The 24,368-nt window shown below is 32.5% G+C and overlaps 3 protein-coding genes and 1 non-coding gene across 7 annotated transcripts; 3 read left to right on the top strand and 1 right to left on the bottom strand.

Moving 5' to 3' along the window:
- The first annotated feature begins 287 nt into the window (after window positions 1-287).
- LOC124843912 (pyruvate kinase 1, cytosolic-like) lies at window positions 288-9,039 on the top strand. 3 transcript variants are annotated; one of them, XR_015786530.1, is made up of 18 exons: window positions 288-508; window positions 626-722; window positions 844-941; window positions 1,223-1,378; window positions 1,957-2,034; window positions 2,284-2,415; window positions 2,535-2,615; window positions 2,741-2,812; window positions 2,925-3,014; window positions 4,116-4,260; window positions 5,234-5,322; window positions 6,419-6,514; window positions 6,857-6,924; window positions 7,117-7,216; window positions 7,789-7,833; window positions 7,976-8,025; window positions 8,179-8,238; window positions 8,605-8,686. XR_015786530.1 is itself a non-coding variant. In XM_047320751.2 (17 exons), the coding sequence occupies exons 1-17, from the start codon at window positions 440-442 to the stop codon at window positions 8,755-8,757; spliced, it is 1,629 nt and encodes a 542-aa protein (XP_047176707.1). In that variant the 5' UTR covers window positions 291-439; the 3' UTR covers window positions 8,758-9,039. The 3 variants fall into 3 exon arrangements, 2 of the variants coding, with proteins under 2 accessions (XP_047176707.1, XP_047176716.1); XM_047320751.2 differs by lacking the exon at window positions 7,976-8,025 and having other exon boundaries at window positions 291-508; window positions 8,605-9,039; XM_047320760.2 differs by lacking the exons at window positions 7,789-7,833; window positions 7,976-8,025 and having other exon boundaries at window positions 292-508; window positions 8,605-9,039.
- A 771-nt stretch (window positions 9,040-9,810) lies between these two features.
- TRNAR-UCU (transfer RNA arginine (anticodon UCU)) lies at window positions 9,811-9,883 on the top strand. The gene has a single exon. It is a non-coding gene; the product is annotated as a tRNA-Arg (tRNA).
- Window positions 9,884-9,978: 95 nt separating this feature from the next.
- Window positions 9,979-11,995, bottom strand: LOC124828297 (sequence-specific DNA binding transcription factor). Its single transcript, XM_047301555.2, has one exon. The coding sequence runs from the start codon at window positions 11,583-11,585 to the stop codon at window positions 10,239-10,241; it is 1,347 nt and encodes a 448-aa protein (XP_047157511.1). The 5' UTR covers window positions 11,586-11,995; the 3' UTR covers window positions 9,979-10,238.
- Window positions 11,996-17,112: 5,117 nt separating this feature from the next.
- LOC124828298 (F-box protein PP2-A15-like) lies at window positions 17,113-23,527 on the top strand. Of its 2 annotated transcripts, XM_047301556.2 has the most exons (4): window positions 17,113-17,268; window positions 17,370-17,712; window positions 17,793-17,911; window positions 22,560-23,527. In XM_047301556.2, the coding sequence occupies exons 2-4, from the start codon at window positions 17,407-17,409 to the stop codon at window positions 23,020-23,022; spliced, it is 888 nt and encodes a 295-aa protein (XP_047157512.2). In that variant the 5' UTR covers window positions 17,113-17,268; window positions 17,370-17,406; the 3' UTR covers window positions 23,023-23,527. The 2 variants fall into 2 exon arrangements, with proteins under 2 accessions (XP_047157512.2, XP_047157513.2); XM_047301557.2 differs by lacking the exon at window positions 17,113-17,268 and having other exon boundaries at window positions 17,275-17,712.
- Window positions 23,528-24,368: the final 841 nt, after the last annotated feature.

Raw genomic sequence — 24,368 nt, 5'->3', positions numbered from 1 at the left:
CACACTGCATTTGTTGGAAAAATTAACACTTTGTTTGAATTTAATTTTATATTATCTTATTATTTAGAATGTAAAGAACTTGGTAAAATTGATTTAATTTCGAAATTGCAGCTTTAGCGCACTCCTAAATAACTTGAATACCGTGTGCCGCACCTTTTCGGTTTTTCCCATGCTTCATAATAAAGATGGGAAAATAATAAGTTTAAATTAATTTATTTTTCTATCGAAAATAATTAAAATTTATATAGAGGTTTTACAAAAGGTCATCGTCTATTCTCAGTTTTTTCTTCCTTGGACTAAGGACAACAATTTATTTACCAGAAAGAGCTACAAACAAAAAAGCGGTTTAAAAAGGCATTATAAGAGTGCAGCTTGTGCTCATACAACTTCATCTTCTTCGCTCTCTGTCTGACTCTGTGTGCGTGGAAAAGAAGCGAAGATGCATTCCAGTCACTTACTTCTCGAGGAACCCATTCGTATGGTTTCCATTCTCGAACCATCTAAGGCCGTCAGTAACTTCTTCTTCTTCTTCTTCTTCTTCTTCTTCTTCTTGTTATTATTTCTCAACGTTTTTTTTTTCATTTGTGTTATTAGTTTGTTTTATGAATTTATTTTGCATTTTCAGAGTTTCTTTCCCGCAATGACGAAGATTGTTGGTACGCTCGGTCCCAAATCTCGATCGGTCGAGGTTATTTCTGCTTGTCTTAAAGCTGGAATGTCAGGTATGTTTTTTTCTTCCTTTTGCTTCGTTGTTGTTCTAATATTTCTCTCCTTTTTCTGACTCTCCACCGTTTGCTGCGCGCTTATTTGTTCTTGGATGATTTTTCTATTTTTCTGCTGTAGTGGCTCGTTTCGACTTCTCTTGGGGCGATCCTGAATATCACCAAGAGACTTTGGAGAATTTGAAAACCGCTATCAAATCTACTAAGAAACTCTGTGCTGTGAGTTTTTCTTTTTCATTTTTTTTGCTTGATACATTTTTTGGTTCAGACTTTCTCAAAATGTTTGATTGCTTAGGTTAGAAGTTACCACTTGTGTTTCGCATCTTTGTTGTCCGTTTCGTTGGGATTAAGATTTTGCTGAGTGCGTGGGGGATTTCTATTTTTGTCCCGCCAATTTATTCATGCATGCATTTCTATTGTTTAGGTTTCTTGCTGAGTTTGTTAATGTAATGGAAAGGGTGCCGAGTGTTGGTTGGTTACTCTATTGTTGTCTTTAACAGGTAATGTTGGACACGGTGGGAGCAGAGATGCAGGTTGTTAACAAAAGTGAGAAATCTATCTCGCTACAGGCTGATGCTCAGGTTGTTCTGACTCCTGACCTGGGACAAGAAGCATCTTCACAGATACTGCCTATCAATTATGATGGGCTGGCAAAGGTTCATTAGACTTTTCAGTCTTGTCGTGATATTCTGTGATCGACTTAATATTGGAAAGTGTCTTGGTTCTGATCAACCCTAGCCCCCTTAATTTTGGCCTCTTTTGGTATTTCCAAATGGCTGTCTCAAGGCTGTTGGTGGTTTAGTTCTACATGGCTAGTCATAAGACCAAAATAATTTAAGTGGAAAACAACTTTCATCTTACAACTTGATTGTGAGACCGAGTTAGGATTTTAAGACTTGCTTTTCTTGTACATATTTTCTCGGAATATTAACCTCAGTGGTTTAGTTTAGTCATTTTTACTCTTCATTGCATGTGATAGTATTTGGTTTGGAGTCTATTATACCTTCTTGCCAGTGTTAGCAATTTTGCTCTTGCTTATGGCGTTAGAACTTATAAGTAGTAAATTGCATTTGCATGATTTTTCTTTGGAGAGGGCCCTTGATCGAATTGTAATCTGTTACTCTATTCGCTACATGATTATTGCAACTCATATATTGTGTGGACTCATTTCCATTTTTCCTAATGCAACGCTTGAATTGGTTTAATAAACCCTAATCTTGTTTGGATTGTTCAGTCAATGAAGAAGGGTGACACAATTTTTGTTGGTCAATACTTGTTCACGGGAAGTGAAACTACTTCTGTATGGCTAGAGGTATGAGTTGGTTACAAAAGAAAAAAATTATTCTAATAAGACCCTTTTTGTTTTTGTTATTGTGCGGGTTCTTATATTTTTTTAATCTTTGTTAACCATTTGTGTTATTTATATTGTGATCTTGTTCATATAATTGAAGTTAAAACTTCGTTGATATTTTCAAAATCTATGGCAATGGCATAGGCTGACTTAAGTAGGAAGAGTTGAAGTCCTACATGCACATTGAGTAGTTATGCTGAAATTATGCAGGTATCCGAAGTTACAGGTCAGGACGTTGTTTGTACTATAAAGAATTCAGCAACATTAGCAGGGTCATTGTTCACTTTGCATGCCTCTCAGGTTCATATTGATTTGCCTACCCTTACTGATAAAGACAAGGAGGTAATTTCTACCTTTTTACTTGCATGTTTGAACGAGTCACTTATCATCAATTATCTATAGTTTGCATGTGCCTAAATATAGGATTTTTTGAAGTTTTGGGCTATTTTTTTTCCTTGCAGGTTATAAGCACCTGGGGAGTAAAAAACAAAATTGATTTTCTGTCATTGTCATATACTAGGCATGCTGAAGATGTTCGCCAGGTAATTTGCCTTCCACATTCTTTGCTTTGTTTAGTTTTTTGGAGTTCATAATTGGTCATTTAATTAATTTTCCTAAAGCTGTTTCAGGTTTTCTATTAAAAAACTCTTGTGTGCTTGAAATGCAGGCCCGTGAATTCCTTTCTAAGTTAGGAGATCTAAGGCAGACTCATATATTTGCAAAGATTGAAAATGTTGAGGTGAACTTCAATTTTTCATAATTTACTGCAAAGTTTAGTTTTTTTTTAAAATAAATTAAATTCCTGTCAGAGTTCTGATTGAAAAGCATATCACACCTATATTGTTTTCTAGGGATTGACCCATTTTGATGAAATTCTACAAGAAGCAGATGGTATTATTCTTTCCCGTGGGAATTTGGGCATTGATCTTCCCCCAGAGAAGGTTAGATTATTTGTTAAACTGAATTTTAATAATGGACTATAGAGCTCTGCTTGTGTTAGAGAATGGAGGGTCTATGAGAGAAGAAAGGGAAAACAGAGGACTTAACTGCTAGTCAGTTAAGTGGGTTTGGGAAAGAGGCCTATATAAGGACCTCTTTGTTGTATCAGTTAGGTGGTTAGACATTTGTTGATTTGTTGACCGGTCATAGCACCTGGTGAAGGAGGTTAAGCTCCTGGACTATTCTGTATTCTTGTTTCTTTCTTGTGAATACACACCCATTATTCATCCCATACTGTGTGGTGTTTGTTTCTGTGAGCGTAAGAGTGTGAGTGAGTTGGATTTCTTACCTGAATCTCTAACAGCTTGTGTATGTGTTGTTCTGACTTTGAACATGTTGAGAATGTATTTAATACTTCAAATATTATAGATTTGTATTAATAATGAATTGAAATAAGTATATGCTTCAAAATGTTTGAGTAAGAGCTGATAATGGACAAAATAGTTCCAATTCTACTTTTTGTTCTTGGTCACTTTTGAAATGATGTTTTTTATTTAAATGCTTGAATCGATTTTTTGTTGCCTAGATTATCTGGCCCACTTTTCTTTTAATGGATGGGGTTGGTACTTGGTTGGTTCGAACAAGTTTTAGGTAGTAGATATATATCCCGACTATGGAGTCTTATATTATATTTGATTATGAAATTAAGAATTTTCCTGAGTACCTTTTTTCAAATAACTCAACTAGATTTTGTTTTCAAAGCAACATAGTTTAACAAGTTTTTGTAAATGTTCCAAATATCTCTTTTTGAACCATAAACGTATATAACGCTGATATTGTGAGTCTTCATCTGTTTATAAGTGTAATTAAATGTATCGATAGTTAATGAGTGATTGGGGTTTGCTATTAAAACCTCAAACTTTCAGCAAAGAAATAAATGAGACTTATGCTGAGCAAGGGAATATATCTTTTGGAGTGGAATGGGATATTTGACCTGAGTCAGTGTATTGAACTGATAATTAATTTCAATGCTTGTAATGTCAATCATAATTCATAGACAGACCATTACAGAGGTGTTAATCAACTACTATTTGCTTCTGTAGGTATTTTTCTTTCAAAAATCAGCCCTTTACAAGTGTAATATGGCCGGGAAACCTGCTGTGCTTACACGTGTTGTGGATAGCATGACTGACAACTTAAGACCAACTCGTGCAGAAGCCACTGATGTTGCCAATGCTGTTTTAGATGGTAAGTCCCCTGTCACATGATCCTGCTAGTTAGGGCGGTGGTGACTACTAGGATGTCCGGGAAATTTATATCTTAAGTTTATAGTTATATAGATCTTAAGTTTATATTTATATATAGCCCCAAAGTTCTGATTTTAAGTAGCCATTGGAGGTGCAATGGTCTAGAATATTGTAGATTTAAGAGATTGATAGTTAAGATGATTTACACTGAAATTTTTTGGATATTGTAAAATAGTGAAATTCAACCAGCAACAGGACTGTTGTGCTTGTGTAAGAAGTGGAGAAATGGCCATATCTTCTGTGATCAACACAAAGCAAAGTGTGACGGGGGCTCAATGTTGTTAAATAACCATCGTAGTGCTGCCATTACGCCATAACATGGTGTTTTTGGTTTGTGAATGGAGGTTCATTATGGCAGTGCTTTAGGCCACAATTGCATGTTTATATGGTGAAATTTGGTCTTCCACCATTGATAACAGTGAGAGGGTTCCAAGAGAGGAGAGTGTTTATATGGAAACAGGAAGTTATGGCACTATTTTATTATTATACACAAAATGATACTGGAGTCTTTTTAACCACTTTTCACTGATGTCATTTATCTCCTGTTAGTGCTTATTTGTGTGCTTGAGCCTTGAAGTTGTCTCTAGGGAGTAATCGACCTTGATTTGCATGGTAACTTCAAAACTTCTGCAGATGACTATCAAAGACTTGAATTACTGCTATCTTCATTTTCAGATTTAGACCTGCTTCAATAATTTAGTCATTCTTTCATTGGTGACGGGGACTATATATAACTGTGCATCTTGCTGTGCTTTTGATATTGGTTGTGTTATGCGACTTCAATAAATTTTTGTCTCTTGATTATATTTTCTGATTTTGATTGTTCACATTGAATTTTTTTTAGTGTTTGTTCTGCATGTTTTTGCCAGAATCATTTATTGGGTATTTGTTAAACTGTTATAATAAATATACAGGAAGTGATGCAATACTACTAGGTGCTGAGACTTTACGGGGGTTATACCCTGTTGAGACTATTTCTACAGTTGGCAGAATTTGTGCAGAAGTAAGTGCACTTTGTTGCCCTTTAATTTCGTTTGATGTTTAAAATTTGTTCTAGTAAGTTAATTTTGTATGTTATGGAACATTTCTGATGAAATTCTTCTGTTCTGTGTATTGTGAAATCTGTTGCCTAAATAATTTGGAATTGGTATATTATGGTGTTGTGGTTTGAAAACTTCAGTAATTCAATTACTTCTGATTTTGCAATTGCATGGTTGGGGGAACTCCTAGGCTGCATCTAAATTTTGTTCAAGACACTCATTGAGATCTCTGGAACTGCTGTACTTATTATCATTGCTATTACCAAATATCTCTTAATTGTTTAACTACAAATTGTTTTTGGTCTTTTTGGTTGTATAGTAGTTAGTCTACTCTCTTAATTGTTTAACTACAAATTGCTATTACCAAATATCCCTCTTGCTCGATCTAGTTTTTAATGCTTCCATTACCATTTTTTACATGTGTGTGTGCTTTATGGCTGAAGATACTATTACATAAAAATAAAAATTTAATTTTCTGGCATGTAACCAGATGAAGATACCATAGTGTGCTTGACCTGAGATTAGCCAGATATCTAATTTCTTTTTATCTTTCCATGTTCATCCATTTGTCATGAAAAACTAGCTGAGTGAAACTTTGAAATCTTTGAAAGTAGTTTGATAAGACCATTGGCTGCATGTAGTATTTTAATTTTTTTCATTTCATTTACTAATGTGAACTGTATGATTTATTTTTAATAAAGTTTTCTACAAGAGTATGAAAATCTGACAACTACGTTATTCTCACCACTTTTCTTTACCTTAATATCAAGATCTCTGTAATTTTCTGTACTATTGACTTCATTTAGATAAAGTTTTCTACCAAATGATGGAAAGTATGTTGTTGTCACGAATTTTATTTTTCCGAATTCCAATTTCTCCTAGCATTTTTTCTTTCTGTCTTATGGTGGTTTTAAAAGAATATTTTAAAGAATATCTGCGTGGCATTAGTTATGTGAATGTGAATCCTTTGTTGGGAGAGTTGATTTGACTCATCAAATGATCTCGTGTTTGAAATGTCACTCAAAATGCTGACACTGAGATCTCCACCTTCTATTTCAGGCTGAGAAAGTTTTTAATCAAGACCTTTATTTTAAGAAAACTGTCAAATATGTTGGAGAACCCATGTCCCACTTGGAATCTATTGCCTCCTCTGCGGTAATTTCATCTCAATCTTTCCTCTTATTTATTTTATGTGGTTCCCAGTGCATGGAATAGGGAGACATCGTACAACAATAAGATTACTGTCCCATGACATGGTGGTCATGGATTTTTGTTGCAATATCAGCTTCTGCTCGCGGAGTAAGGCTGCATGCATCTGACCATCCCTGACCCCTCAATAGAGGTAGCCTTGTGCTGTGGGCCAGTTTTTAGTTTCTTCTTGCTAGTGATTGCCTCTCTACGTTGAAAACGTATAGTTTGTCTACGGATCTTGTTTTCTTGTCTTGATGGGTAGTTTTATTTCATCTTTGAAACCTATATGCAAATCATACTTTTTAGGTACGGGCAGCTATTAAGGTGAAAGCTTCTGTTATTATTTGCTTCACTTCATCTGGAAGGGCCGCAAGGTACTGTCTTGATGAATAATTTGTTGTGAATGTTGATATAATATTGGAGAGATAAACTACCCAACTTCTAAATTGGATTCAATCCTTGGAAAATTAATGTTATTAATGGAATAATATCAAAATCAATTTTTCTGCCCTGCATTTCTACTTGTGTCTTTGAGACTTTTCTAATAGGGTTTATGCACTTTTTAGATTGATAGCAAAATATAGGCCAACCATGCCAGTTCTCTCTGTTGTGATCCCCCGACTAAAGACAAATCAGCTGAAATGGAGCTTTACCGGAGCTTTTGAGGTTAGATATTTTGTGTCTGCATCCTCTTGTCCGGTTTACACATTGTCTGGATTATATTATTGATATGATTTTCGATATAGCTTTGCTAAACTACATTGCCTATTTTTAAGGATGTGATTTGCTAATGTAATTGAGTTAGGACATTCTTTTTTTAGTAAAACTCGGCATCACACTAATGATTAATGAATAACGTGTTTTGTTAAATATCTTGTTCATATAATCCAAATTCATTTTTTGCTCTATTGAAATGTATTAAAATTTAATGTTTTTCGTTTTCAAGCAAACGAAAACCATGAATTAGATCGAAAAATGATTTTTGTTTAACTTTTCTGAATTCATATGTGCAAGCACTGCATAAAATTAGTTATTTTATAATTAATGTGTTGATCCAATAATTTTCTGTAAGAAATTATTGAGTAGCGGGGATTGGCTCTCGAATCAAGAGATCACGGGGAATTAGTTGACCCCCTAGATGCATATATGACTACTTCTAATTAAATTGTAGCAATTAAATAAATCATTTCTCTTATGCTTTGCTTTGCTAAGAACATTTTATTCCTGGCCGTTTCCAGGACCAACTGCCAACTCATTTGTGGGAAAGCCTATTTACAGTTAATGTAATTAATTTACTTCTCCCTACTATATATATTTATTATTTTTTGCAATCTTGTTTTAATGTAAATATTCTCGATTTTTTATGTCTTAGACATTTTTTACACATCATTTATAAACCATCTAATGTTGCTCCAATTTTCTCAGCTGTAATTAATTCTACTGCATCCTTTGTAGTGGAAATACAGCCATGAACAGTACGTATTGACTTACTTTTGAAGATGATGCTGTATTGACCTGGGTCTGGACACATTTGTTCCGTAGAATGATTGGAAGCTTATATTTACCAGGATTTATAGTGTCATATTCAAAATCTTGTTTACTAACTTATAATTCAATTTGTTGGCCAGGCTAGGCAATCACTTATTGTAAGATGTCTCTTTCCCATACTTGCCGATCCTCGACATCCTGTAAGTCAATTGTTTCACGACTCTATTTGCATTATTATTATTATTATGCATTGTTCTTTTGGGGGAAGGAAATGGAAATGACTGCTGAATTTTGATCAAGCTTAAAAAGTATCTGTAGTATCGGGGTTGGGTATTTCTGTTTACCTTCAATTCAATTTATCGTGACTCCCGAGCTCCTTGAGTCCTGGTATTTCCATTAGGTAGATCTAGAAATGAGTTTTATATTTTTATGTAGTAGTCAACTTCATGGCTACGGTGTGAAACGTAAGCTACAATCTGCTTGACTAATATACATGCTGAATTACTATGACCCCATCACTTAAGGATCGGAGACTTACCAGACTTGATCTAATACTCTGCCTGCAGGCCGAATCAACTAGTGCCTCAAACGAATCTATTCTAAAGGTTGCCCTTGATCATGGAAAAACTGCTGGGGTTATAAAGTCGCACGATCGTGTAGTTGTTTGCCAGAAAGTTGGTGATTCATCTGTGGTTAAGATTATCGAGCTTGAAGATTAAGTGTTGCATTGATCTAACTACAGTACAAGCATTTTGTTTTTTGGTCTACTAAGATTTTGGCAGTGGCAGATCATTCAGCTTCCACTTTTTGAGTTGTCTCCACCGGGTTTGGTGACTAGTTTATATTTTTGTGATTGAAGCTGAATGTTAGAATAGTTATATGATAGTCTGTCATAGTTAAAAATAAGAGGAAATATGCCCTGATGCCAAATATTTTTTATCAAAGTTTTACTCAAGGACAATTTGAAAGGAAGAGTAGTCGTCTTACTGTTGTCAGCTGTATGAATGAGTCTAATCATGAACTATTTTACCCCCGAAGTATGTTCTTAAACTCTTTTGTTTTTAAAATCGTCAGTGAACTATTTTGTTTTAAAAAAACAGAAGGAAAACCACAAATATGTAATTTATAACTAATTCTTTTTTCAACATTATACCTGCTCATTTTCTTATAGGAAAGTTAATTTATTGCATCAAACGAAATTGATCATCTTAAAATAGTGTTCAATAAACTTATCCAAACAAACAAAATCTATTCATAATTAATTATCGAAATAATTTAATCTCGTAATTATTCCAGACTTACCTTTGTTATGTACTTTTTAATCTTAGAAGACATTTGGTATTAATTTAAATTTTCATTTACCTTGAATTTACGTTGGTTTTCATCTTAATAATTTAATACATTGTGCAATATTCTCAAATGTGCAAAATCATCGCTTTTGACGAGGGACAATATGTTTTAAGGTATGAACTACTATCTTTAAACGTTTAATAATTCAATTTAAAAAACATTGGCCCGAGGAATATCTGAATCGTTAAATTGTTGATATTAGAACTGTTAGGTTCCTAGATTGGGAACCTAATTCCAGTACTCTATTCCTCTCCAAGAAACACAAAAAAGATTGGGAATCTGTATATTATTTACAATATCGTATCTATATAATTGTTCTCTATTTATACAACCTCTCCCGCCCATTCTTAATTGTCCTAAGCGAAAATTAGTTTTTAAATTTATTTTATTAAAACAAAAGAATTGAATCTTTATAATAACAAGCGCTCGTGGCCTAATGGATAAGGCGCTTGACTTCTAATCAAGCGATTGTGGGTTCGAGTCCCACCGGGCGTGTGTTATTATTTTTTTATTTCTAAAACTATTTTTCAAGCACATGTTGAGCCATAACTGGCAAAATGCTCAATAACACTTTGCTTTCTCCTTCTCTTCCCATTCCTTTTTTTTTCCAATGAACAACTTCAGTTTACAGAAGTTTAATTTTCTCCCTCAAAACTCATATGTGAGTGGAAACTTTATTCAAAACAGAAAAGCAAGAACGCAAAAATTGTCTACAAACAAGCAAGCATACTACATGTTTCGAAATTACTTGGAATGATTACCACAGAAAATGAAGAATCTCCAAGTCTACATATGCTCTTATACTAATTTCAACTACCATACATAAAACTAGACAGTAATTTCTTCAATTCTAGGTAGAAGAATGCTGCTGTTGATGCTGCTGCTGTTGATGAACATTAACCAATTCAAGCTCCTTCTGGCGAATTAGCAAGACCATTCTCTCTATTTCCAGCCTCCTCCGTTGATTCTGAAGCTTATCTCTCTCCATTTCCCTCTCCTTCTTGCTGCTAAACCTGGCCCACTTCAACCGTTGCTTTTCCAATTCAAACGCCTGCATTTGATAACTCACCTGCTGCTCCTCCAACTGCACCACCCTCTTCTTCATCCAATGTTTTTTCTCCCATGCACTCTTCCCCACATCTTGCAACACACCGCTCACTTCGCCATTCAATTGCTGCATCATCGCCTGAGATGATATCGATGATGATGATGACAACCCACCAAACCCTCCTTTCCTCGCTCTCTTCCTCATCACATCATTCTCATCCTCCTCCATACCCCTTGATGCTCCTTCTCCCGATTCCTCTTCCTCCTCATCAGAAAAATCCTCCGAATCCTCTTCCTCATTATCCTCCTCCTCATCCTCTTTCAACATTCTCAGACCCCCCACCCCGTTCTCCGATGAATGCAAACACCGCTGCTGTTGATGTTGATGTTGATGTTGTGGTTGAGCCTCACTTGATTGTTGCACGTTCGAAGTGCCACAGTTGTTGTTGTGGCCACAACTGTTGTGATAGGTACACATTTCCCTGAAGAACAAGTGCTTGGAGTTGAGCAGTTTTCGAACTTCCTCCTTCATTTTTGGGGACAGATCCATGGTGTCCAACAATGTTTGGTTCTCCACCACCCGACAAGCTGTGCCCTTGCCCAGAATGTCGTTGACCCTCTTGTACCTCTTATTCAAGTCATTGAATTTGTCTTCGCATTGTTGGGGAGATACATAGTACCCCTTTTCCATCATGCCCCTTGACACCGATTTCCATTTCCCTTTCTTCTGCAGCAATCCCGTGACTTTCTTCTTGGTGGGATCAGCGCCTTCTGAACCAGCCTCGTCTCCAATGTAATAAACAGCCATTATTAAGAGTCTTACCATGGTGTCAGTCCACTTCATTCTATGCCATGGAGACATTTTTCTCTTGGGATCACCGGAGTCTTCTGCTGTGAACCCAGGCTCATCTTCATCACTGAGTGTGATTTGTAACTTGTTGGTTTTACCCACGGAATAGTTGTAGCCATGTTTGATTGATTGTGGTGGGTGTTGCTGATGTGTGTCAGTGTCATGGTGCGAAGCATAGGAAACCATTTGGGGGTGGTGCAAAGAGTGTGGAGGGTTTTGCTGGTTTTGAAGGTTTTCTACTCCTAACAAACCGCTACTTATGTTAGGAAATATTCCACCCCCTAATGCATTGGGTTCCATCAACTCCTCAATATATACACCAGTTTGCGGATATTTATGAAAATCACCAATCCCACTCAATATTTGTGGAAATTTACAATGAAATTGGAGTTAGAACAATTCAAAATTCAAAAGGGGTGAAAAGAAATTTGACTAAAGCACTCAGGTTTTGAGAAATAGTTAGATCGACGTAGTGTAATCAACATCATAACGCACGTTCACCTTACCAATAAATCGCTTGGCGTGTAGAAAATGAAATGAAATGTGCTTCCACAAAGACCTGGTGCATGTTATTTTTCCTCAGCATTTTAAAGACTATGCAGAAGTCAATGGTGAAGAGGAAAAGAAAAAAGGGCCGAGATGGTATTGTACGAAAGATGATTATGCAGAAGCATGGGTGGGTAGAAGGAAGAAAGAGAATGATGGATATATAGATTATAACATGTAGCATATGGTAATAAGATAATAGAGATAAAATACAAAGGGTGAAGCAGCTGGTTATGCTACAGCAGTGAGAGAAAACTGCCCATGGTTTTGTTGGCGCTTTGAAAAACATAACCCACAGGTTTTGTGCTAAATGGGCTGGTCCACGTCCACTTAAACTCTTGTTTCAAACCAGACACTAGATTCTGCATAAGTGTTTATGCTTATTATTAGTCTATTCAGAGATCTAAAACAAAACAAATATCACTTTTCTATAACTCTCAAACATAATTTTTTCTCAACTTTAGTTTATAAATACTTTTTCTTCTGTCATCACAATTAATAACATCTTCAATGATTTATTTTAGTTTAAATATTTTTCCTTTTAGCTTTTTTCTCATTAAGTTTATAATGTATTATATATTTGCTAACAAAAATATATATATTATGTATTATATTTACATACTTTTTTCCCACTTGTGTATAATTTAAAGCAACTAATATATTATTAATATATATATATATATATATATATATATATATATATATATATATATATATATACATACTAATCTTTTTCATGTCATTGAAAATGTGTTTTAAAACTACAAAAGAAATTAATATGCACTGTCAATGCACATTTTTTTAGTTTCGTTTATAACATGTTATAAACAATAAATGAGTCTACTCGTACTAATTATTCAATTATGGTCTATTTTTTCTAATTGTGAAAGGAAAATTCCAAAAGTTTAGTAATAGAGGAGGTTTTTATTAACAAACTTGTTAACATGAAACTATTTCTTTGATAGTATTATTAACTTTATAATTTATACCTATTGATATAATTTAATTATATTTTTTTGTTTTTTTACGTTATAGATATAAACGATAAAAAAAATATAATTAAACTTTATCAAAACATCAATCCTGGTATTATTTAGTAAGGTGACAATAAAATTTATTCAATATTTAATAAAAAAAATTCTAAAGAATCTAAACTGAACAATCTTGTGATAGGTGAAAGATTAAAAATGGTTTAATTAAAGTCTAAAAGACCAAAATTATTCCATTATAATAGTTAAAAATCTAAATGTGTTATTAAGTCTACAACCTTTTCCGAAATTAGAAGTTAACATAAAATTTCAAATTCTCATGACTTGGTTCTACAATTTTTAAAATTAGTTCATGAGTCTAATATATACGTGTTGTTAGTATAAAAAAACACATTTCCAATGGAAATTATGATAGGAATATATTTTGTAATATCATTTCATAAAAATATTAAAGTAATTAATATTTTTTATAAAGTTAACTGAAGGTCCTGAGTATTTAAAGACTACAAATTGTTACTGATGCAACTTTAAAAAGTAGTTTGTAACTTTACTAGTGGGGAAAAAGCTTAAAAAATATATATATTATTTCCTCTGGCATTAAAAAATGTATATCTCTCTTTTCAACTTGTTTTTTAAGATTAGTGGTCGAATAACAGCACCGGTTGCGCACCACGACGAGGTGCCGCTGGTTTTGTAGTTCTTAGTTTATCCAAATGCTATCTTTTCTTCTTTATTAATTCCAATTGGCAAGTTTTTTATAATATGCCAATTCACGGATTTTCTTTACTAGGATAAAAATAAATCATCTTTTGATGTGCGAGCATTCAGGGGTAAAAAGTTAAAACAAGAGAGAAATAACAGTAATATTACAACTACATTTTCATCAAGTAAAAGAGAGATTTATTTTAATTTTGATTTATAAAATTATTTTGGTCTTTTTTGTTTTAATCAGTTTGGTCATTCTAAAATATAAATTATTTTCATCTTTAAGCATAACTTTGTTACCTTTTTATAAATTTAAGATGAGAAACTTGTATTATATTTATCTTGATAAAAAAAAAATATAAACTACTGCACCAGGTTCCATTTGAGTTTATACAAGATTTAAAATGTTGTTTCCCTTGTATTTTCACACATTTTTTCCGGCAATTCCACATTTCAAAAATAATTTTAAGATTACATTTTCCAATCAACATATTTCAAAATTTATTTCAAAATTTATTGAATAACTTTTCAAAGAAACTTCATCCTATGACCTCTGTTGCATTTATAGAGGGAAAGATATCAAAAAGAGGGTGTCTAATTAAGTAAAAAAAAGTGTTACTACAAAAATTTGATAATAGGTAGTGGATAAATTTATATAAGATATGAAATATTAAATCTTAAACTAGTAGGTTTAAAGATTTTTATACTTACATGATATTTATCTTATAACTTTTAATCAAATGGAGAATTTCAACTTATATTGAATTTTTAACCTTGAATACACTTATTTACAATAATAGCACTACATCATTATTTTTATGCGTTATGTCATGATGAAAAATGAGTTTGATATTTTAAAAAATCTAATATGGTAGTTTATTTGTTTTACATTTGTGACACAAAAATTTCATGTAATATTTTTATATTTAGAAATATTTTAAACATAGTAGTTTTATATTGATAAATTTATGACGAAAAGTTTTAAGATATGGAAATAAACTTTATATATTTAAGTATTGTCTTAATCAATCGCATTTTTTTGGAATCTTCGAGTATTATAGGTGTATATATATATATATATATATATAAAAGTACATATTCAATTTTTTAAAATTAAATATGAGAAGGACTATAAATATGTATATATTCGTTTATCTTGATTCATATATTTTTTCATCTTCGTATTTACTTTCATTTTAAATTACTAAAATAGTCTAAATTTTTCACTTTAGCCTTTGTTTTAGTTTTAATGTTTTTGTTATATTATTATTCATTCTCTCTCCTAATATCTGGAATTCATTCACTTATATTCTCTATATATTTTTCTTCTTAGCATAACTTCGATTATATCTCATTTTCCCTGGATAATTCATTCAAATGTGTATTACATCTAAAAGAAGACAAATATTAGATTCATCAAATATAATAAACTTTAATATACATTGCATTATTTTTACTCGTTTTAATATTTGTATATATTATATAATTTTCATATGAAAAGGTCTACAAAATTTATCTTTCTTATTCTTAACTCTTAGTTTTATTTCATTTTCTCGACTATTCAACTTATTTAGTATTCGTTAAAAATTTAATTAAATTTCATTTAACTTTTTTCTTTCATCATAACCTTAATTATTTTTTTATTCAATTATATTGTATTTTGAAGAATGCAATAATCAATTTCATTAAATAAAATAATTTTCAAGACACATGCTTGATTATTTTTATATTTTTTATTTATTATTTATTTTAGGTTTAAATATTAATTTTTTTTCTCTATTTTATTGAGTTGGTTCAATTTAGTCCCAACTTTTTGTTTTCTTATTTAGTTCTAATTTTTATCAATTTTGTTCAATTTAATCATTTTTCTAATATCGTTTAAATAATTAACTAATTGTGAACAATATAGGTCATGAATCATGGTTTTTTTAAAATTTTATTTTATTATTATTTATTTTAAAAATATCCACGTGTCAATCCTACTGCATTGTCGAGTGTCAGTATCAACATCACATATTGATGTGGTGTCACATGTTAGTTTTATATTCAATTTGATCCTAGTTATTTTTATTCACTTTTTTTAATAGATCAATTTTATACCTAAACTGAAATTAAGTTTAATTTTTTTATAAATATTATACTTATTAAATTCAAATTTTTATTAAATAATTTTTATTTAAGGTTACAGTTGGTTTAAAATTAAACAAAAATTTAAGAGTGTGAACTAACAACATTGACATTAGTTTAAAATGTTAATAGGTTAAAAATCACGTAAAATATTAAATAAAAATAAAAATTAATTATTGTAATTACTATTGTGATAAAAACACACAAAAAAATATAAAAATATTTATTTTTACAAAAAATATAAAAAATATTTAAATTTGACATGTTGTATGACATTTTTATTTAATAGTTAATTTAATTTATAATATTTTATGTGAAATTGAACCTAATTTTAAATTAACTCTAATCCTAAATTAAAAATATTTAATAAAAACATGGTTATAAAATATCAATATAACATTTATATAAATATTAAATTTCGTTTTTAGAAAAGATAAAATTACTTCATTTAAAAAATAGATTAAGATTGAATTCAATCGCATATAAAAGTCAAATTAGATAGAAATCAAATTACATATAAGATATTGATATATAATACTGATACATCACATTGTTATTGTCACATAACACATATTAATACAAATTTTAAAAAAATAAAAAAAATAAAAAAATAAAACTTAAAAAGTCACTGCATGTAACCTATATTAATTATTTAAAAAACATTAAAAAGGATTAAATTTAACAAAATTGATAAAAATTGAAAATAAATTAAAAAGAAAAATATTAAAACTAAATTCAACGAAAATAAAAACTAAATTAATATTTAAGGGTTTATTTTATTACGTTTAAAATTATTATTCTCAAAATTATGACATGTTCGTAGAACCTGCTTTACAAATATTTAAAATTTAATAAAGTGGATTCATTAATTATAGTATTAATAACTTTAATTTAAAATTAATACAGAATAGTAATATTGAATAGTAAGGAAAAAACCAGTCAACAATATAATATATCGCTTAACGTAATATTGGTTCATCAACATTATGCCTCTGCTTAGGTCATCACTAAATAACATATTTATTGATAAAAATAAAATAAATAATAGAAAATTTTGAATTTAAATATTTAGTAAAAAGAAATAAAGTTTAAAGTGATTAACTTACTCACCACGATAAGACTCGCCAACAAGTAAAGTTAAACTAGAGTTTAATAAGTGCTTCCTTTTTAAAATACTTATATACAGTATACAAATAACTTTATAATATTGAGGAAAAACACTTTCTTTAATTATTATTTTATTGTTGATTGATAAACTGAGTGATCAATTGACGGTTAAAGCATGAATTGATATATAAAATACTTGGGTGAAGAAAAGCTGTAATTAAGTAATACGATTAATTTTGTAGGTTTATATTGATTTTAAATATATAGTTTATACATTTATAAATAAGAATTAAATGTTTTGATTTGTTTATTGTGTACTAAAATTGGTATGGGAATGAAGAAATATGGAGAATTAGAGAGGAAAGGAAAGGAATGGAAAAAATAAAGTGAAGGTGATGGGTGGATGGGAAATAGAGATTGTATTGTATCGAATCTGAACCCGTGTTAACTTTGAGGGAAAATTCCCCTCGGAAGCCAAACATAGAAATCCCATAATTCCTATTTCCAAGGTAATTCTCCAACTCACCTTTCACTTCAATTCAATTCTATAATTCCGCACTCACTCTGCCATTGTCTCTTCCGTTCTTCCTTCCTTTCCTTCTTCGGCCAGGTTTGAATGAAAGGAAAGAACGGGTGATCGGGAGGGAATGGGGGCCTCGCTGTCGAACCTAGGAAGCAACGGTTCGGCCGCCGCTCCGGGCCTCGGTGACATTCCGGAGAATTGCGTCGCCCGCGTTTTCCTCCACCTCACTCCGCCGGAGATATGCAACCTAGCGCGCCTCAACCGCTCTTTTCGCGGCGCTGCCTCCGCCGATTCCGTCTGGCAAACCAAGCTGCCTACCAACTACCAAGATCTGCTCGATTTGATGCCTGCCGAGAGGTACCGGAATCTCTCCAAGAAGGACATTTTCGCGCTGCTCTCTCGTCCAGTGCCGTTCGACGACGGCAACAAGGTGCGGCGCGCTTTTCTTTTTGTGTCACTGAGTTGCCTGATTGGTTGTTGGAGATTAGTTGACGGATTATGGTTTTGCAGGAAGTGTGGCTGGACAGGGTCACGGGAAGGGTTTGCATGTCAATTTCGGCGAAGGCGATGTCTATTACTGGAATTGATGACCGTAGATACTGGACTTGGGTTCCTACTGAGGAATCTAGGTTAGATTCTCAGAACCTGCATTTTTTCTTAAATTATGTTTTGTTGAGAGTTGTGGTGATGTACGGTTAGGTTAGTTGTGCGTGACTTTGATTTATGACTTTCTATTTTGGTCTTAAAATGATGTGAGAACTTGGGGCAACTTTAGAGAAATCATGTTTCTGCTGCTATTTGAGGTTGGAGTTTTAAAAACCCATGCTATACATGCTTCTACTGAGCATGCAGCAAGATGGAATGCTTCTCTGGATTATTGAATGTTGTTTGTACGCTTCTGTGAGGCTTTAATGGGACATGTACTTGAAGAAAACATGTTTTAGTTTGTGCATGGTTGTTGGACTGGGTTTGGACAAAAACAAGAGGATTGAAAAGTGATAGAAACTGGATCAGACTGTAGACCAAAATGTTTTTGATTGATGGAAAACAATGTTCACTCTAGGTATTCGAGAAACCTGGATCTCTCCCAAAGACTTCCCCAACCCAAAGATAACTCTTTTCTATCTCGATTCTTCTTATTTATAAGCAACTCCTATCTGACTATAATTAATTAACTAACTAACCTGTTGTTGAAAGGATTAGTGACAAACAGGTACCCGACGATGTTACCACGAAGAGAGAAACCCAGAAGGAATAAAATGAATTTTGTGTATTGAATGACACACATGAATATTCTTATTTATAAATAAGAAGAGGTACAATAATAAGGAACAAAATCAGTATCTAATAATGAGAAATATTTGGTCAGATATTTTCCTATCAATTAATATCATGTCTCCTTATTTAATACAATCAAATCATATCTCTAACACTCCCCTCAGGTTAGAGCATATGTGTCATACAAGACAAGCTTGCTACAAATGTCGTCAACACGTTCCTCCTTCAGAGACTTAGTAAACATGTCAGTTAGTTGGTCGCCGAAGCTAAAAAGGTAAATTATAACATAGCTAATAGGTATTTCACGGGCATGACTTTCTCCTTATTTAAGTGACTATCAATCTTCAACATGTTCTGTCAACACATTATCATACGAGTTAAGCTTGTTAAAAATGGTTAGGTGGCACGATGAATGCCAGAGAGTAAAAGTGCATAGAGGACACAACGACTGTAGCAGAGAAAAAGAAAATGCTTAGAGGATGTAAAGGTGATGCTAATGGTTGTGGTTGCAGGCTGGAAAATAGGTCATGATGGATGGTATGGCACTGGTGCTATTTTGAGAAGGGAGAATCCTGGAAGGAATCTTCTATATGTTCTGTACCCTCATAAGTATTCTAATTCATAACAAAGATGAAATAATGGGAAATTCCCTATCAAATCATATCATATTTTCATATTTAATGTAATAAAATATCTCTATCCTCTGCAATAACCAATTTCTACCCACATAATGTAATGGTGGTGGGGAGTTTTGGCAAGGGGATGGGTTGAGGGAATCAAAGGTGCCAAGTGCTGCACATCTCTGCAGAATGCTTTTTGATTCATTATTTTAACTTCCAGTGATGCAAATTCATTTATCTGATAGAAAAAAAAATATCGTGTTTGCTTTGTTGTTGTATGTTATAGGTGGCCTTGTTCAGAATGCTGAACGGAAGTTTTAAGTCAAAAATGTGTTTTGTTATCATAATAAGCAACGATATGATTATTGTTTTGCTTTTCCAACATTATTCGGTGAATGGGGGTAATTTGGTGGTAGGTGTTAGACATTTTTACCTTTTTATGCGCGACCCTTAGATCAACTATGTATGCTATTTCATTTTTTGGGTAAAGGTGAATGGGAAGGAATAGTAACTTACCTGTACTCTAAGTAAAAGAATGGGAAGTCAGTGATTTTGTATCACTTGTACGGAAGTCATCAACAGCATACATACATATAGATCATGTTATTTTCCTTATTAAGTTGTATTATTTGGTTTTCAAAGTTAAGCTTTTGCATTTGCTAGCACTTGACTGCCTAAGTGTGCATTGGGAAATACCCCTCTGATTAATTTGAAGTGTTGAATATAGTGAAAAACTATAAATGGGATTAAACTCCCTTGTGTTGAATATACACATAGGGTCCTTTATTTACAATAGAAGAAATATGGGTTAAGCCCAAAATACAAATAAGAAATAATAACAAACTAAAGATAAAAGATAAATATAAAATAAAGATAATATATCTAACACTCTCCCTCAAGCTTATTACTAATATATTCATAAGTGTTAGTGAAAATATATGCTTCTACACTCGAGTGACACCAAATTGCTAATGATTTGCAAGACAACATAGAAGATGAAATACCAACCCAAAAGACTCCCCTTGAGCAACAAATATGAGAGGTTGCTCCATGTAAATCTCTTTTTACAAATCGCCGTTGAAAAATGCCACCAGTGGATAAAGAGGTAATTGTTGGAGAGCCACCACGGCTATAAATAAACTAACAAAAACCATCTTTTCCATGGGAAAAAAACATATATGGACGGGTCAAACGCGATGGTGACAAAAGAGAGGTCAGAAGAGACAACAGTAGATGGCGGCGGCGGCGGCAATAGATGGCGCCACCGGCGGCAGTGGCGGATGTAGTTGCAGAGACACCAGAAACTTTTTCTTCAAAAGAACCTTAGGCTCTAGATACCGTGTTGAATATAGTGAAAAACTATAAATGAGATTAAACTCCCTTGTGTTGAATATACACATAAGGTCCTCTATTTTTAATAGAAGAAATATGGGCCAAGCCCAAAATACAAATAAGAAATAATAACAAATTAACTAAAGATAAAAGATAAATATAAAATAAAGATAATATATCTAACAAAGAATATGTGCTTTCCAATGTCCTAAAATAACCATTGTGACTGGATATTTCTGGGCATTTCTAGATATGGCTTTTCTTCCAATCAAGTTAATATCTTAACATCTTATCTTAGTGTATTGACCAGTAATGTAGATGATCATCAATGAGGCTAGAATATCACAATGTTATTTGGTGTCTAGAATATCTTAAAATCTTATCTTAGTGTATTGTCATGTGCATTAGTTTCAAATATATGCTTGTTTATTTTTGTATTGCTTTTGGTTTAACATTCCATAAGCTATGTGGCCTTTCTGTCCAGTACATCTTCTAGAAGTTGCAAACCTTATCAGTAACGTGAGTGTTTAATTTTTAGGTGCTACTTGTTCAATTTTTGAATTTAAATATGTACGAATTTTCAAGTATTTTATGAAAATACTAATTGGATCAAATGATCAATCTAGAGTAGTCCCCTGCGGCCCAAGGCAGGAGCAGGAGGGAATACCTGCCACCCACATCAAATGACCCCGTGATGTTAAATGATTTAATTGGTCTGTATTTCTTGTATGACCCAAATATTAACTATGGTATAGAGTAAGCAAAGGTATCCTCAGCTAAATTTCCTCCTCTGAAGAGAAAAATATCTTGGTCCGACATATATATATATATATATTATATATATATATCTGTTTTGTGTGTGTTTTGTGAGGAGAGAGCGCTTTGTGTGAAAGCATTTTTCATATTTGCACATTAGACTTGTCTACTTACTTGTGCATGTATTGAAGGGAATGAAGAGCATGAATTTGCTATTATAATTGGTTGAACTATGCTTCTTGAGAGATGAAGAGCATTATTCTCACCTCTAAATTAAAAATTACACTCCTGTCACCTACACAACAATAATTTTTGTGATTTAATTATTGGAAAGCAGCTTAATTGTGATCATCCCTAGCCTGCCTTGATTGCAGTTACTTCTAAGCTGTCTTAATTGTGGCCTATTAGAAATGTTTAGTGAAACATCAAAGTATACAACCAATGGGATGTTGGCTCTAAGCGGGTTGAAATTCTATATCAACTGCAGTTATAACTGATGTTGTGCTTGTAAAGTTGACTTAGTCCCTACCTTACAATTGATTTTGAGGGTTAAGTACTTAGCTCAAATTCTAAGATTAGTCTATTTTAACAAGAACAGACCTTTAGTGATGATGAACAACTATGAACAATCCTCCTATGAAAAATTTTCATTACTGACAATTAATTTCAACCCCATTATCAATTTTACATGCTAGATAATGAAACGAAGTATTGAATGCTCTAACTATTTTTTTGTTACGATTTTACCCAAAAAACACATAAGGTGCCAAAGTTAATAGTAAAACATTCAAAACTGCCTGGCAATTATGCCAAGAATCATACACGGGAAAAATTGTTCTTTAAATGCCCGTTCACATTAAAATAGAAAACATAACTCATTAATTTTTTAAGCAGAGGAGTCCGATTCTACCTTAGTTATCTGTGTCTAGGAATAATGTTTTAACTTTCAATCATGTTTTGCAATTTGGTTCAGCTTAGATTGGTTGATCTTATGTGTAGCCTTGAGCGTTCTGAACCATAAAATAGTCAACCTAATTCAACCAAACTGACCCGACCTAGGAATAAAACATGAATAGGTGGTTTTGGTTGGTCTGCAGAACCTGTTACTAGACATGAATAGTTGGACGTGTAATTCTTAATGTACTTCTGGTTACATTATGTCAACTTTCTGCTTATTTGTGCTTTCTGCAAATTGTAGCACTCTTAATCCTGATACTGAAGCTGCTTTGTTTAATCTGTCAGCTCCTTTTTCTGAGGATTGCATTACAGTTCTGCTGTTTGTTTATTTCAGGTTCAACACTGTAGCATATTTGCAGCAAATATGGTGGTTTGAAGTGGACGGGGAGGTCAGCTTCCCATTTCCTGCTGATATTTATACTCTATCCTTTAGGCTTCACCTTGGACGATTTTCAAAGAGGCTTGGGAGACGCGTGCGCAACTATGAACACACCCATGGTTGGGACATAAAACCAGTGAAATTTGAGTTGTCAACCATGGATGGTCAGCGAGCTTCATTCGAGTGCTGCCTGGATGAAGCTGAACCTGATGATGCACACGGCAATCAAAAGTGCGGACATTGGGTAGATTACAAGGTGGGTGAGTTTATTGTCAGGGGATCAGAACCTACAACCAAAGTAAGATTCTCCATGAAACAGATTGACTGTACACACTCTAAAGGTGGGCTTTGTGTAGATTCTGTATTTATTATACCTAGTCATTTGAGAGAGCGCACCAGAAGCGGAATTCTGAAATAACCACACAGTAGGAATTTATTTTTAAAATTTTTTGGTAGTTGGTATGCACGGTATGAAGGGGTCAAATATATATTCAGTCTGTCTAAAATTTTTGAAGTTTAATTTTAGTTCTTCTTAATTCTTTTGTTAGTTTCTCTGGTTTTAGAATGCACGTTGTTACTTCTCCAAATGATTAAATAACGCTTTATGGACGACAAAAAGTTAGCTTAGATAGCATTTGGAGGAAAGAATGGTGTATTTCAAAATTAGAGGGAGAAAAAACTGACAAAAAATTTTGAGAAACTAAAACTGAATTTTAGAAATTCTACCGGGATAAAAACACATTTTACCCATTCTATAGTTTTTATGTAATCACCGTTTCTGTGTCTGTCCACTCTATGTTTTCTGCCTTTGTCAGATGAGATGAATACAGAAACAGGAAAACAAACTTCGCTAACACTTGCTTTGGCTGGTCTGTTCTGTCTGGAACTTAATTGTGATGCTGTTGTAGATTTTCCTCTCCTCATATTATTGTGCCTTCCATCAGGTATTGACACAAATTTTTATACACTTGGAAAATTTAGGTGTATCTTATTAAGTGCAATGTTAAGAAGCAGAACTGATGTTTCACTATTTAAATTGCCACTTACCTTTACCACAATTCACAAGTAAATATAATATACCCATTCTCTTAGCGCATAATTTGTTGTTTTTTTTTTAATTCTTGAGTTGCATAGTAGTGATTTGCTTTACGTTACTACAAATACTTGAGTTCTGATAAAATAATAAACGAAAATGTCTTACTCTGGTGTGTTTCTAAATCGATCTTTCGATGCAATGGTTTTGCTATGTGTTAAATTATTTTTGGTCCTTCATATTTTCCCTAATCTTGTCTTGTTCCTTTTATACTAGTCCTTGACTTAATATTGTCCTTGTGATTTCTTAGCACGATTTTGATTAATTTTTTACTGATTTAAGATGAAAAACTTGCTAAATTAGATTTACTTATATAAAAACTATAATTTATAATAAATGTTTGGACATGTGAATTTATAGCTTGAAAAATGTGTTTTACGAAATTTGAGACGTTAGTTGATAGTTTTTGATCGATCAAAAAGTTGACTTTTACCAACAACATTGAAAAAATAATTTCGATAGTTTTGGGTTGAAATAATTGCAATCGAGATCAGCTACAAATAATTTTGGGTGAAAATATTATTAATATTTTGAATGATTAAATTAAATTTTTAAATACTGTTTAATATTTAAAATTACTTATTTAAATAAAAAATGTACTAAATATACATTGTTTTGTTTAAATAAAATATTTAAAATAAAAATTATTCAGGTTTAATGTATCTAAAGTT

Source organism: Vigna umbellata, chromosome 5, assembly GCF_029865625.1.
Source record: "Vigna umbellata cultivar VRB3 chromosome 5, Vumbellata_1.0, whole genome shotgun sequence".
Lineage (NCBI taxonomy): Eukaryota > Viridiplantae > Streptophyta > Magnoliopsida > Fabales > Fabaceae > Vigna > Vigna umbellata.
This window is presented reverse-complemented; position numbering and strand designations above follow the sequence as displayed.